This window comes from Pogona vitticeps, chromosome 2, assembly GCF_051106095.1.
Source record: "Pogona vitticeps strain Pit_001003342236 chromosome 2, PviZW2.1, whole genome shotgun sequence".
Classification (NCBI taxonomy): domain Eukaryota; kingdom Metazoa; phylum Chordata; class Lepidosauria; order Squamata; family Agamidae; genus Pogona; species Pogona vitticeps.
The window spans coordinates 22147469-22163040 of NC_135784.1; the positions used below are offsets into that span (position 1 = coordinate 22147469).

General features: G+C 45.2%; 1 protein-coding gene across 1 annotated transcript in view; it reads left to right on the forward strand.

Annotated features, from left to right (window-relative positions):
• The first annotated feature begins 248 nt into the window (after positions 1–248).
• Positions 249–15572, forward strand: part of LOC110071443 (alpha-2-macroglobulin) — a 71874-nt gene continuing 56550 nt past the window's right edge. The window contains exons 1-5 of the mRNA XM_072988495.2: positions 249–4598; positions 8132–8315; positions 9357–9522; positions 12763–12815; positions 14592–14612. Of these exons, the coding sequence (XP_072844596.2) occupies positions 4501–4598; positions 8132–8315; positions 9357–9522; positions 12763–12815; positions 14592–14612 (522 nt within the window). The 5' untranslated portion in view covers positions 249–4500. The remainder of the gene's footprint in view (positions 4599–8131; positions 8316–9356; positions 9523–12762; positions 12816–14591; positions 14613–15572) is intronic.

The window sequence follows — 15572 nt, forward strand, 5'->3', positions numbered from 1 at the left end:
CTGGCTCTACGGCTTGGAGACGGGGATGAGCACCGTGCCCTAGAGTCAGACACGACTGGACTAAATGTCAAGGGGAACCTTAACCTTTACTATAGCAAAGCAAGAAACCTACTAGAGCAGTGTTTATATGATACTGAACACCCAAATAATTTGTCTGTTATTACTGTACTAAATTGTGTCCCTGGTACAAATACTCTGTGATAAGCCTTCCAAAAATAACGGTACAATGGTGACAACTCCCAAGTACAGATGGGCCCTTTCACATGCAACACTTAACATTCAAGACTTAACATTATACTTTCAGCACTGCTTGAGGGTCGTATTAAAGGAACCCTATTACAAAACGGTATGTGTCCTTGCAGTGATAGTGTTGAAACGCTTGCATATGTTTTACTGTTCTGTTCTTTTTACAGAGAAGTGCATAAAGAGTTAATTTGCCCTTTGTTAATCAAGAAGCCAGGAGGTTTCTTCTTGCAGACCAAGATAAACAAGTAACTGCACAGATATCCAAATTTTTAGTAGAGCAATTAAAATTAGGTCAATTATGGTTATAATTATCCGATGAATATGTATTCATCTGTTATTTTGATTCAGATCTGTTGATTCTGTAGATTTTGTACTTACCTTGCTATAGCATATGCTAGTGCAAATAGATGTTGATTGTCCCTTACTCTTTTGTTGTCTTTGTTTTGTTGTTTGGTCGTTAAGTCGTGTCTGACTCTTTGTGACCCCATGGACTAAAGCATGCCAGGCCCTCCCAAAGTTGGGTCAAATTCATGTTTGTTGCTTCGATGACACTGTCCATCCATCTTCATCCCCTTCCCCTTTTGCCTTCGCACTTTCCCAACATCAGGGTATTTTCCAGAGAGTCTTCTCATGAGATGGCCAAAGTATTGGAGCCTCAGCTTCAGGATCTGTCCTTCCAGTGAGCACTCAGGGTTGATTTCCTTCAGAATGGATAGGTTTGTTCTCATTGCAGTCCAGGGGACTCTCAAGAGTCTCCTCAAGCACCACAGTTCAAAAGCATCAATTCTTCAGCGGTCGACCTTCTTTATGGTCCAACTCTCACTTCCATATATTGCTACTGGAAAAAACATACTTTGACTATGTGGACCTTTGTTGCCAAGGTGATATCTCTACTTTTTAAAATGCTGTCTAGGTTTCTCATCGCTTTCCTCCCAAGAAGCAGACCTTTTTTTATTTCTTGGTTGCTGTCACCATCTGCAGTGATCATGGAGCCCAAGAAAATAAAATCTGTCACTGCCTCCATATCTTCCCCTTCTATTTGCCAGGAGGTGATGGGGCCAGTGGCCATGATCTTGGTTTTTTTGATGTTGAGCTTCAGACCATGTTTTGCGCTCTCCTCTTTCACCCTCATTAAGAGGTTCTTTAATTCCTCACTTTCTGCCATCAGAGTGGTATCATCTGCATATCTGAGGTTGTTGATATTTCTTCCAGTATGTCCATTTCCTGTCATTACATTTAATCTTAATTCCTTCTTGGGATTCATCCAGTCCAGCCTTTCGCATGATATATTATGCATATAAATAAGCAGGGAGACAATATACAGCCTTGTTGTGCTCCTTTCCCAATTTTGAACCAATCAGTTGTTCCATATCCAGTTCTAGCTGTTGCTTCCTGTCCCACATATAGATTTATCAGGAGGTAGATAAGGTTGTCAGGCAGTCCCATTTCTTTAAGAACTTGCCATAGTTTGCTGTGGTCCACACAGTCAAAGGCTTTTGTGTAGTCAATGAAGCAGAAGTAGATTTTTTCTGGAACTCTCTGGCTTTCTCCATAATCCAGTGCATGTTAGCAATTTGGTCTTTAGTTCCTCTGACCCTTCAAAACCAGCTTGTACTTCTGGGAGTTCTCAGTCTACATACTGCTGAAGCCTACCTTGTAGGATTTTTAGCATAACCTTGCTTGCGTTTGAAATGAGTGCAATTGTGCGGTAGTTGGAGCATTGTTTGGCACCACCTTTCTTTGAGATTGGGATGTAGACTGATCTTTTCTAGTCCTCTGGCCACTGCTTAGTTTTCCAAACTTGCTGGCATATTGAGTGTAGCAACTTAACAGCATCATCTTTTAACATTTTAAATAGTTCAACTAGAATGCCATCACCTCCACTGGCCTTGTTGTTAGCCATGCTTTCTAAGGCCCACTTGACTTAACTCTCCAGGAGGTGTGGCTCAAGGTCAGCAACCACACTAGCTGGGTTGTCCAGGACATCCAGATCTTTCTGGTATAATTCCTCTGTGTATTCTTGCCACCTCTTCTTGATGTCTTCTGCTTCTCTGAGGTCCCTACCATTTTTGTCCTTTATCATGTCCATCTTTGCACAAAATGTTCCTTTAGTAGCTCCAATTTTCTTGAACAGATCTCTGGTTTTTCCCTTTCTATTGTTTTCCTCTGTATCTTTGCACAGTTCATTTAAGAAGGCCCTCTTGTCTCTCCTTGCTATTCTTTGTTTCCCATCTCTGCTATTTGTAAGGCCTCGTTGGACAGCCACTTTCTTGCATTTCCTTTTCTTTGGGATGTTTTTCGTTGCTGCCTCCTGTACAATGTAATGAACCTCCATCCATAGTTTTTCAGGCATTCTGTCCACCAAATCGAGTTCCTTCAATTTGTTCCTTCACTTCCACTGTGTATTCATAAGGGATTTGGTTTAGATTATACCTGACTAGCCCAATGGTTTTTCCTGCTCTCTTCAGTTTAAGCTTGAGTTTTGCTATAAGAAGCTGATTATCAGAGCCACAATCAGCTCCAAGTCTTGTTTTTGCTGACTGCAGAGAATAAGATCAATCTGATTACGGTATTGCCCATCTGGTGATTTCCATGTATAGAGTCGCCTCTTGTGTTGTTGGAAAAGTGTGTTTGTGATGACCAGCTTGTTCTCTTGACAAAACTCTATTAGCCTTTGTCCTGCCTCGTTCTGAACTCCAAGGCCAAACTTCCCTGTTGTTCCTTTTATCTCTTGGCTCCCTACATTAGCATTCCAGTCCCCTAGAATGAGAAGAACATCTTTCTTTGGTGTCAGTTCTAGGTGTTGTAAGTCTTCATAAAATTGGTCAGTTTCAGCCTCTTCAGCATTGGTGGTTGGTGCATAAACTTGGATTATTGTGACGTTGATATGTTTGCCTTGGATTCGTATTCAAATCATCCTATCATTTTTGGGATTGTATCCCAGTACAGCTTTCCCCACTCTTTTGTTGACTATGATGGCTTCTCCATTCCTTCTACAGGATTCTTGCCCACAATAGTAGATATGATAATTCTCTGAATTGAATTCGCCAATTCCTGTCCATTTTAGTTCACTGACACCCAGGATATCAATGTTGATTCTTGCCATCGCCTGTTTGACCACATCCATAGATCTTACATTCCAGGTTCCTATGCAGTATTCTTCTTTGCAGCATTGGATTTTCCTTTCACTTCCAGGCACGTCCACAGCTGAGCGTCCTTTCGGCTTTGGCCCAACCACTTCATTAGCTCTGGAGCTACTTGTACTTGTCCTCTGCTCTTCCTCAGTAGCATGTTGGACGCCTTCCAACCTGACGGGCCCATCTTCCAGCATCATATCTTTTAGCCTTTTATTTCTGTCCATGGCAAAGATACTGACGTGGCTTGCCAGTTCTTGCTCCAGGTGGATCGCGTTTAGTCAGAACTCTCCATTATGACCTGTCCGTTTGGGTGTCCCTGCACAGCATAGCCTATAGATTCTCTGAATTACTCAAGCTGACAGTGTTGTCATTAGGTTCCTCCAAGTTGCCTGTAAGTCATGGCAACCCTATAAACGGGCAATCCCCCAAATGTCTGGTTCCTCAACAGCCCTGCTCAGCTCCTGTAAAAACTCGAACCTGTAGTTTCCTTTAGGGAGTCTGTCCATCTCACCATTAGTCTTCCTCTTTTCCTGCTGCCTTCCACCTTTCTAAGCATGATAGTCTTTTCCAGGAAATCCTGCCTCCTCATGAGGTGTCCAGCTAAATTAATGGCTGGGTAGGACCTTAGGTGTCATTTCCCCGCTCGGTCTCAAATATCTTGCAGGGCCCCCTGAATCCTGGCAACGGCTCAGGGCCCCAGCACCCCACCCCACCTAATAACCTGCAAAAGAATAAAAGGAGGCCAGACACAGGGCCAGATTTTGGTTGCCCGCTGGAACAACTTCTAGGAGAAAGTGTTCCAAACACAAGCTCGTGTGTGCTTTGCATAAATTCCCTCAGTGACCTCTTTTTCTTCTCCCCGGCCTGCTTGCCAAATTTCTGTGTGCTCTTTGTGACTCAGAGCGGCCAGCAATTCCTCTCTCTCTCTCTTTCTCTCTTGTCCCTCTGCAGTCCCACCACCAAACACACACCCACATGCACACCTTTATCTCTGTTGCCTTGAAGGCTGTTTGCAGAGAGGCGTATAAAAGGGCGGTCAGAGGGCGAAGCAAGGAATAGCCGCTTGCCTCTACCTGATCAGTCCTGCCGGCTCTGTCTCTCGCTGGTCCACTTAAGCATGATGGGGAAGCGCGGGCTTCTTCTCGGAGGTCCCAGCATCTTTCTCCTGCTGCTCTGCCTCCGTCCCGGGGACGCCTCAGAAGCTGCTGCAGAACCGTAAGCTCTTTCCTGGAGGATTTCTTCTCTATCTGCTTTCCTTCCTTCCTTCCTTCCTTCCTTCCTTCCTTCCTTCCTTCCTTCCTTCCTTCCTTCCTTCCTTCCTTCCTTCCTTCCTTCCTTCCTTCCTTCCTTCCTTCCTTCCTTCCTTCCTTCCTTTCATATACTGCCCCAATAGAGCTCTGCACTGTTCTGGGTTCACGTGCAATAAGATCGCGCACCACAATAACAAAAGCAGCAAACATCCTAAACGTCAAATCATATTGAGTTTAAAACCCAGGACGGTGCAGCCTTTTCGTTGTAACTTGACCGGGCAAGAGGCAAAAGAGATCCAGACCAGACTGGAATCGAAAGCCTCTCGGAAGAGCGGCGTCTTCAGCAGCCTCTTAAAGGGTGGGCAAGGATGGGGCTGGACGCAGCTTGACCGGGAGGTGGCTCCAAAGGGAGGACGGGGGCCACCGGCGAGAAGGCCCAGCGTCTAGTTGACGTTCTCCTGGCCTCCTTCACCCTGGCCCCCTGGAGTAGCATCGCCTAGGAGGATCTGGTGGAGCAGGCAGGCGACTATCTTTCCCGCAGAATTTCAGTCGTGCAGAGTCAGGACCGTCCCAAGGCCTCTGCTGCCTGAGGCAGAACAACACATGGCAGCCGGCCTCCCTGCCTCTCAAGCTGCCTGTTGCCTCAGACCAGCCAAGTGGCTTTGGCACCTAAGGTGGACAAATCATCATCACACAAGCGCTTGTCCCATATTTGTCCCACATTTCCTGATAGTAGAAATATAACCATGAAAAAATACAGTAAGCCCTTCGGGGCTCTGGGTATAGGTAAAGCCCTGCTTAGAGGTAGGAAGTCCCAGGTTCGAGGTGAAACAACTCCCAGATGGGCCTATTAAGGGGTGTCTTCACCAGCTTCAAACCGATCCAAATTTCAGAATTGAATAAGTGTATCAGTCTAATTTGGAGCAATTTAAAAACAAAAGAGACGTGGTTCTGGAGTAAAGCAAAGTGAATCTACAAACTGATTTCAGGGAACAAACCAAAGAGGATACCAATTCCCACTGTTTCCCCCTTTTAAAATTTTTCAAAAGGAGCAAGGTTCCCCAACGTTTTAGACATCAGGGACTGATTTAGTTGACGACCATTCTCCCAAGGCCTCTCTCTCTCTCTCTCTCTCTCTCTCTCTCTCTCTCTCTGTGTGTGTGTGTGTGTGTGTGTGAGAGAGAGAGAGAGAGAGAGAGAGAGACTTGTTATGCAGTAGTTTGTTGGAGGACAGCTTTGAATCAAGCTCATTATATGTGTTGTGCCAGGATGGATGAGTAGCAAGCAGGAGCCGCCATTGAAGTTCCACCTCCTGTTACATCTGCAGCAGCATTAGACCCTAATGGGAGGGCTATGAGATTCTAATGCCACAGGCCCAGCTGATCTAGCAACAGCAGAAGGGGAGTGAGGCTCCGCCTCCTGTCAGATCAGGGGTGGCATTAGAACCGGATAGGAGCACGCTGACAGGAGGCGGAGCTTCGCTCACCGCTCATCTCCTGCTCGCCACTCCTCTGTCCCAGCAACCCGGTCCTTCCAAGGCCACTGATCGGTACCAGTTCGTGGCCCGGAGTTTGGGGACCCCTGGTTGAGCTATCTGGCTGCAGGGCCAAAGGTTGGAAGTTCAATTCCTGATAGTGTCTCTCAGAAGAACAGCCAGACTGTGCGGCCTTCGGCAAGCTGAACAGTTCCAGGGCAACCGCAGAAGAAGGGAAGAATACACCACTTCTGAGTCTGGAAAACCGTGAAAAGGGGTTGCCATAAATCAGAATTAACTTGATGGCATGTGATTATTCTGGCTGGATAGCTGAGTGGTTTTGGTCTCCGGCTGTGGAGTCGGAGGTTGGAAGTTCACTTCTCTGCTCAGCCTTGTATGAATAGAGCCAGCCTGGGTGGCCTTGGGCAAGCTGCACCGTCCCCCTCAGAAGAAGGGAAGGGAAAGTCACCTCTGAGTCTTTCTCTACCTGGCAAACCCCCCAAAAAAGGGTCACCCTATGCCAGAACTGACTTGACAACACATATTATTGTTACTGGAATCAATCACGCTACCAAAGCATAAAAACAGGTACATCCGTGCAAAAACAAAGGAGTCACCGCTATTTCCCATGCAACTCCATGGCGGGGGTGGGAGTGGGGCTTGCAGAATTGACTCAGAAGGGAAATCAAATCAAGATGGCACACCAATCACCCCGGGCTGAACTGGGATGCTTTCCAGTGCCCTGAACTGGTTTCCAAACTGGATCCATGGGCCTGCCCACAGCCCTGCCTGTCCTCTTTAATTGCATTGACTTGAGAAGCCTGGAGACCAAACCGTAGCAGGAAAGATTGAAAGGCAGGGTGGCCCAAGACATTTTGCTGCCTGGGTAAATGGCATGGATTGCTTCCAGAGGCAGGGTGCATAGTACCTAAGGCCAGCCAACTAATTTTGGCTGCTTTTGCAACCACCCCTCCCATTTCCTGGCAGTAAGAGTACAAATAACAAAGTAAATAGCTAAGTATTTGCTAGACTGGTGACAGCCAGACTCTTCAGCTGCCTGAGATGGCTGGGCTCTTCCCTCGGCCTGAACGCAGGGCCGATCCGGAGCTCTGAAGTGACACATGAGATGCAAAGCAAGAAGCTTTACTTGTAAATGGAAGCTACCTGTGAGGAGTTATTACTCACTCGACTCATCTTTTCCTTTTCCTTTTTTGCTACAAATAAGATGACAAAGTTGTCCATTAAAAATGATATAGAGAGTGGCAAAATGGATATTTATTGGCACAAGTAGCAAATGTCTTGCCTTTAGGAATAATAATACAGTGGTGCCTCGCACAACGAGTGCACTGTAGAGCGATGAATTCACTCTACGAGGCCGGTTTTGCGATCGCAAATGCGATCGCACACCGATGCCTGCATAGGGCGAAAATTGCAGAGTGAAGGTCGGTAAGCAGTTCGCTTACCGACCTTCGCTTTGCGACCCGCTGATCAGCTGTTCAGCGGCTACAAAATGGCCGCCGGAAGCCCCAAAGTGGCCACGCGCAGCGTTTTCGCACCCTCGTTAAGCGAGGGGAGGGCGCGAAAATGGCTGCCGGCCATTGCAAAACATCACTGAACGGTGAGTAAATCAGCCGATTGGAATGCATTAAGTGTCTAAGGCACTTTGTTCAGATGCTCAATTGAACATTATTTCATCTTTCCTCAAAGTAGTTCCCATGTCTGTCCTTCCCGTCCCCACTTTATCTTCACAACATTTCCATATAGTAGGCCAGGCTGAAAGGGAGTGGCCAGCCAAGGGTACCTGTGAGTTTAGCAGATCAAGGGATTTGAACTCAGATCCCCCAAGTCCTAATCCAGTATCCTCACTGCTCCAACCGCACCGGCAGGGCTCCTCACAGATCCTTGTGTTTCCATAAAGCTGTTGTCCTCATCTTCCGCTCATCCCAGAGGGAACAAGAGCCACCAGATCCCAGAACCCCGTGGGCTTCCTATTGAGTCCTCACTGCCTTGTTCTTTCTTTCTAGACAATATTTGGTGCTGGTTCCCATCCTGATCCGCACGGAGACCCCTGAGAACATCTGTGTCCAGCTGAACCACATGAACGAGTCCGTGACACTGAGCGCCACGCTGGAATACGCAGCACACAACAGAAGCCTCATCAGTGATGTGATATCCGAGAAAGATTATTTCCGATGCATCCCCATTGAGGTAATTTCCACAGCAGTCACTAGGCTAATCTTTAGCAGGAAAATCATATGTATGAGGTATTCTGTTTTAAGACCAACAAATTTATCATTGCCTCAGCTCTTGTGGACGCACAACACAGATGCATGGAGTGAGGTTGGGGGGGCGGGACTTCCAATATATTAATTTGCCCTTTTCTGCCCTCTAGAGGCTAAAAAATTATTTTTCAAACCATTTTTTTAAACTTCAGGAGCCTTAGCAAGCCCAGTAATGGCTGGTGGGGACCCAAACATGCCAGATTTGTCTGGCGTCCCTCCTCAAGGAGATACGGATATTTTCTGAAGCAGAAATATTGTTGATACAATCTTTAAAAATTTAATGTGGACGTCCTGGATAGCTAGAGTACACTTAAGCTGTTTGGAAGGCACAGGCAGCCTAGGGGTTGCCCTTTGCCCACCCTGATTTTAATGAAATGTAAAGCGTTCGAAGCTGCTTGGGAAAGAGCTGAACCCTCAGGTGAAAAATGTGCTAATACAAAACTTTTATTTTGGTTCAAGCCTTTACTGGTGGACGGAGAACTTGTGAAGGAACCCTGATTCAGCTGTTTCACAATGTCATCTTTATTTGGAATATCCTCCCACAACAATAGCTACTTTGACTCAGGGATAACATGTCCTGGAAAGCAGGCGTGTTCTGTTATGGGTTATTATGGGTTGAGACTTCCGATGTCGGATGGGTGTCCCTTTATAATTTTACATTGATTTTGTCCTGTTTGCTAGAAAACAGCACAGCTGACAAAGCAGAATGTATTTGCTATATCTTTCTTTCTCTTTATTATTTTAATTAATTAATTAATTAATCAAATTTATTTTACATGCCATCCTTGCTTGTCTTTCTGGGAGGCCAGAAATGTGGCACTACACCAGTGCCACATTTCAAGCAAATCAGAAAAAATTTTCCTGTCAGCTTTCACACCCATCTATAATAACCTTTCTAATGTTCATACGTGACTCTAAAGCCCATGGTCCTCCTCCTTCTCTCTCTCTTTCTTTATTTCTTCTTCAGCTTCCCCGACTGAACGGCACCTCGAACCCCTCGGTGCTCCTTCTCACTGTGAAGGTGGAAGGACAGACGCTGGCCTTTTGGAGCCGGAGAAGGGTGCTCGTGAAAAACGTGGACAGCCTGGTCTTTGTTCAAACGGACAAACCCATCTACAAGCCAGCACAGGAAGGTAAACAACCAGTTCCGGTGGAAAGACAATTCCTTGGAAATCTTGCCTAATCTGTCTAAACAAGGATGCTCTCTTGCTAAGCAAACTGAATCCTAGTTAAGCACAGTTTGGGACTTCAAAAACTTCCATTGGTTTGGAAACAGGGTGGCTTCACATATTCATGTTTAAAGAAGATTCCTTGTTCCTTTAGCACACTTGCAAAAACACCCACCCACACCCAAATCCAATGGAAATAGTTGACCTCAATTCTTGGTCACATAAGAGCTCGTACTTCTCACCCCCCCTTTTTTTTCTAGAGAGCCTAGGAATGCTACTTTTTAGATTACAATTCTCGGAATCCACCAGTCCGCATGGCCTGGAAAACAACAGAATGAAACTCAACAGGGATAAGTGCAAAGTTCTATACTTAGGAGAGAAAAAAAACAAATGCACATTTACTAGATGGGGGATACTTCGATCAATAATACTATGAGTGAGAAAGATCTTAGAATTGTAGATAAAAAGCTGAATATGAGCCAAGAGTGTGATGTGGCTGCAAAAAAGGCAAATGTGATGTTAGGTTATATTAACAGAGATATTGTTTCAGAATCCCATGAGGTACTAATCCCTCAGCACTGGTTAGGCCTCAGCTAGAGTACTATGTCCCGTTCTGGACACCGCACTTTAAGAAGGATGCCAACAAACCGGAGCAAGTTCAGAGGGTGGGCAACAAGGATGATCAGGGGGCTGGAAACCAAGCCCTAGGATGAAAGACTGAAAGAACTGGGCATGTTTAGCCTTGAGAAAAGAAGACGGAGGGGAGATAGGACAGCACTTTTCAAATCCTTGAAAGGTAGTCATCGAAAGGAGGGGCAGGATCTGTTCTCGATCATCCCAGAGTGCAGGACATGTAATAATGGGCTGAAGCTACAAGAGGCCAGATTTAGGCTGAATATCAGGGAAAACCTCTTAACTGTTAGAGAAGTAGGACAATGGAACCAATGACCTCGGGGAAGTATTGAGCATTCAAGAGAAAATAGTATAACCATCCGTCAGATCTGCTTTGATTTGGATTCCTGCCTTGAGCGGGAGGTTTGGACTTGGTGACCCTTCTAACTCAGCGATTCTATGTGGTGGTCCAAACATGTAAAAGTCTGCTGTTAAAGCCGAGAGTTTTGTTTCCAAAATACTGAACCCATGAATAAAGCAAAGGGAACAATATACTCCATGAGTTAGCAAAAGCCTCTTGGCCTGGCTCCTATTAATAGTCGTGGTCTTGTGGCCATTGTGGTTAAAGCATCAAAATAAAAAAAGAACGACAGTTAACTTGAAGTTCTCCTCAGAGTTCCAGGTTCTGCATCAATGGTACTGACTTTTTTTCCTGGTATCTCCTCATTTTATTTATTTATTTGATTTATTTAGAGTATGTTTTACCTCACCTTTTTTCCTTAAAAAGAACCCAGGGACAATCCATTTAAGAACCCCACTTGGGCAGCCAGTCACTCAGGGAAAGCTTGCCTGAAGAGAAAGGTCTTTGTCTATTTGCGGAAAGACAGCAGAGATGGAGGCCAGCCTGGCCCCCTGTGGCAGGGAGTTCCAAAGTTTTGCTTTGCCCGGTGCTTCACTCTTTTTTGTTCTTCCTGACAGCGTGGTTTATTTTTAGTCCCAGCTTGTATCAGGGAGGAAATTTAGCACTCCCTGTTTGCTGTTCATGTTTGCAGAGAGAACCGCTGGTTTTAATCAATGCTGTGGAAAAAGAAGGGTTAAAAATTGTTCCAACAGAGAAGCTCCAGCAGCAGACTGGACTTCTTAAAAGTTTTCTTAAAGGTGTTTTAAAGAAGCACAGTTTTTTTTTTTTAAAAAAAAGAAAAGAGTTGTGGGGTTTGAAAGAGATATTTGGCTGCATATCTCGGTAGGTCCTGTGCTTCTTTGGTACCAAGCATCAGAAGAAAGAGGCAGGAGGGGGGGACAAATGCTATGTTTGGAAGAGCCGTGACTTAGGATGCCTTTCCCAAGCGAAAGAGCAAGATGATGGCCTGTTCCAAGTAGAGGAACCACTACTTAGTGGAGAAGATGGAGGAAGGAAATAAAGCCTAAGAACGCCCAATGATCAGCCAGTAGGTACTTGTAAAACCAAGAAGGAGAGGGATATCCCTTTTTGGGGGGTTATCTTTCTGTCTTAACTTCTTCAGGCTTCCCACTTGTTTCGGTTATTCACATATGAATATTTGCGTTTGGCTTCTCCATAAGAAAAAGCCCAGGGTTTTTGCTTTCTCAATACAGTGAGGCCTCGACTTACGAACGTCCCTACTTATGAAAATTTCGAGTTACGAAAAGCTCTGGCCGTAAAATTTTGGTTTGACTTGCGGCCGGAGCTTTGACCTAAGAAAGGAAAAAGGCATGGGGAAAGGGCAGGAAATTCAAAGCTGCCCCCGGTGCCCTCTGCCTCCTGTCCCCGCTGCCTCTGCCACCACAGGAGTGCCAGCTTCCTGGGCTTCTAAAGCCGCCATGACCACCATACCGGGTGCCAGTGCTTTGGAAGCCTGGGAAGCCTCCGCAGCAAACTTTTGTATTTTTTTTGTTTGTTTTTTGCAGCCACAGGGACTTGCAATGTTTTATTTTTATTTTTTTGTGTGTATGATTTTTTCCTTTGGCCGGAACAGATTAAATGGTTTTCAGTGCATTCCTATGGGAAATGGTGCTTCAACTTACGAAATTTTCGAGTAGCGGCCACCGTTCCAATATGGATTAATTTCGTAAGTCGAGGCACCACTGTACTTATTTTCTCTCTCCCTGCGCCTAATCCTGTGTACAGTATATACCCTGAAAAAGACCGAGACACACAGAGAGAAGAGACTTCTGTGGTCTTATCTGACTGGACCAGAATACTAGGTTCGAAGGGATTTGAATCTGATTTTGTATTTTGAAGGCCAACCCTCGTTTTCACATTTTGCATGCAGTTTCACAAGCCAGTGATCTCTTCATCAGCTTGCCTCCTGCAAAATGAGTTTTGTGACTGGCCAGGCCCACTTGGATGCCAGCCATTTTGTGACAAGCATGCCCTACGGATTCCGTTTTGTGGCGGTGACCATGACACTCTCTCAAAATGCCACAAATGGCCATGGGCCCCCCAGCGGTTGACCTCGAGGAAATGGCAGTAATTGGCATGCAAAATATGCACCCTGGGGCTGAGCCATCCTATGAATCCACATTTTACCACGCTAAATCCATGCTAAGAAATTTTTCTCTTTTCTTTCTCAGTTCAGTTTCGCATCGTCGCTCTGGACGAAGGCTTCCATCCCTTGAATGAGAAGGTATGATTTTCTCCACAACATATCCATCTTTTGAACCATTCTCACACCCACCTCTCTATTCCCCCCCTCCAAAGCATACAGCCTGAGTCTGTGTGGAAGACTTCTTTGCAGAGTTTTAGAATTTTGTTTGAAAAAACAACTATAGCCCTCTAGCTGTGCAGCAGAACTGCAGAATTATCTTCAGGTCTCTCCAGAGTAGACCATCCCTTTGTGTCATCAACTGGCACTTACAGTCTCAATAATTCATTCTGAGTACAGTAAGAGAAAGAATAAAAGGCCCCATTTATTCACAAGGGTCCTATTGTGCATAAATCTAATTAATTAATTAATTAAATGTGTGACGAGCTGAAAGGGACAGACTTCTGTCTTCCTTATTTTACCTTTGTTTGCCCAACCGAATATAATGTGTACAAGTAGAGGAAATAATGAGGTGAATGGAAACTCAGGTAGCCAGCTCTTGGTGTTCTGCTGTTTTATTTTAAAAATAACTATTCTAGTTCTTTTCGAGAAACTGGGGAAAGTTTTTTAAACCTTTAAAATGGCAACTGTAACAATGACTGTGGTGGTTGTTCTGGGTTTTTCAGGCTGTTTGGCTGTGTTCTGAAGATTGTTTTTCCTGACGATTCGCCAGTCTCTGTGGCCGGGATCTTCAGAGGACAGCAACCTGTGCTCTTCAGAGCCGTCCACAGAGACTGGTGAAATGTCAGGGAGAACAACCCTCAGAACATGGCCAAAGAGCCCGAAAAACCCAGAACAACCATTAGATCCCCGTCGTGAAAGCCTTCGCGAATATAATGACTGTGGTGTAGGAAGTATAACTGTCACTTTTAAAAAGTAACTTCTGAAGCTCTGTCCCAATACTTAAATAGGGTATGCTCATTAGTAGGCATCCTTCTGTCTCAAGAGACTATGGTAACATGCTCTGAATAGAGGTCTTGGAACAGCATCTAGTGTGGCTGAGAAGCCCCATTTGAGAGTGACCATCCCTTCCACACTGAAGACAAATACAGTCTGTCCTGTCCAGCTCCCTGATTTTGCTGCTTTTGTGACTTCCTCTTTGCCTCGGCCTGCTGGACAAGGGTCTCTTCAAATTGGGAGAGGCCACGATGCAGGGCCTGCCTCCAGGCTGAACGCTCAGATGTCGGGTTTTCCCATCTGTTGAGATCTATTCCTAAGGCCTTCAGATCTCGCTTGCAGATGTCCTTGTATCACAGCTGTGGTCTCCCCCTCTGGGGCGATTTCCCTGCACTAATTCTCCATACAGGAGATCCTTTGGAATCTGACCATCAGCCATTCTCATGACATGCCCGAGCCAATGTAGACGTCGTTGTTTCAGTAATGTATACATGCTAAAAATTCCAGCTCATTCTAGGACTACTCTATTTGGAACTTTGTCCTGCCAGGTGATACCAAAAAATGCATCGGAGGCAACGCATATGGAAGGTGTTCAGCTTCCTCTCCTGCCGTGCACATAGGGTCCAGGACTCACTGCAGTACAGGAGTGTGCTCAGGACATGGGCTCTATAGACCTGCCCATGCACATTATATGATTAAATATGAGGTTGGCTGGCGATCCATACTACTGCATTGCTATTAGGAAATGGGGGTTGTTACTGATTTATGGCAGAACCTTCATGTAAAGGCACCAGGAATAAATAGATATCATGTGAAATCTTCCCACACGGGTGGCTCTCCTTACTGATGAATGGAACTGGTTCAAATAACTTAGCAAACATTACATTCTCTGATTTCTTGCCCTTTTTTTTGTCTCCACAGTTTCCTTTGGTTTATATTCAGGTAAGTGGCTACTTCCCCTCCCCAGCCCACTTCTCATCATCATACTGCATAATACAATGTGGAAAAGCATTTTCTCTCTCTCACTACAATTCCCAGAATCCTCCAGCCAGCAGGACTAGGCTGGGGCCTGTAGTCCAAATAATTAACCATTGTATTAAAAAAGGAGCTAAGTCATACATCCATTGTTGTTGGCTTTCTGTCCCATCATGTCACCTGCAACTTATGGCGACTCTTGAATAAATGCTCTCCAAAAGGTCCTGTCCTCAGCAGCCCTGTTCAGTTTTCGCAAACTGAAGCCAATGGCTTCCTTTGAGAGTCAGTCTATCTCGTGTGGCCCTCGTCTTCTCCTGCTGACCTGCCAACTTTCTCAGCATCATTATCTTTTCCAGGGAATCTTTTCTCCTCAGGGTGTGCCCAAAGTAGGACAGCCTCAGTTTCAACATTTTCCGCTCCTGAGTTAGTTCAGCTTTGATTTCATCTCGGACCCACTTTTTCATCTTTCTGGCAGAACAGGGTCTCTTCAAAGATCTTCTCCAGCACCACATTTCCAACAAATCAATTTTTTTCCTGTCAGGTTTTTTTTTAACACTATCCAGCTTTCACACCCATACATGGCAATCAGAAATACAAGAATATGGATGATTGTGGCCTTGGTCTCCAGTGACATATCCTTACGCTTGGTGATCTTTTCCAGTTCCTTCATGGCTACCCTTCTGGGTCTCCACCTTCTTCTGATTTCTAACCATGCTATTAGAACACCTATATATTTTTTTAAAAAATGTGAGTTTTTGAATCATACTGAACTCCTCAACAGATGGGCACACCGTAGAGCTTGTGGGAGCAGCAAAAAAAGGTCATAGCCTGTTTGGCTATGAATCCTTCACACATGAAACACCTTTAATTGGTATAGATTATGCAAAAGATTTTTACGTATTTCATATCCACAGTTTCAGTCGAGGT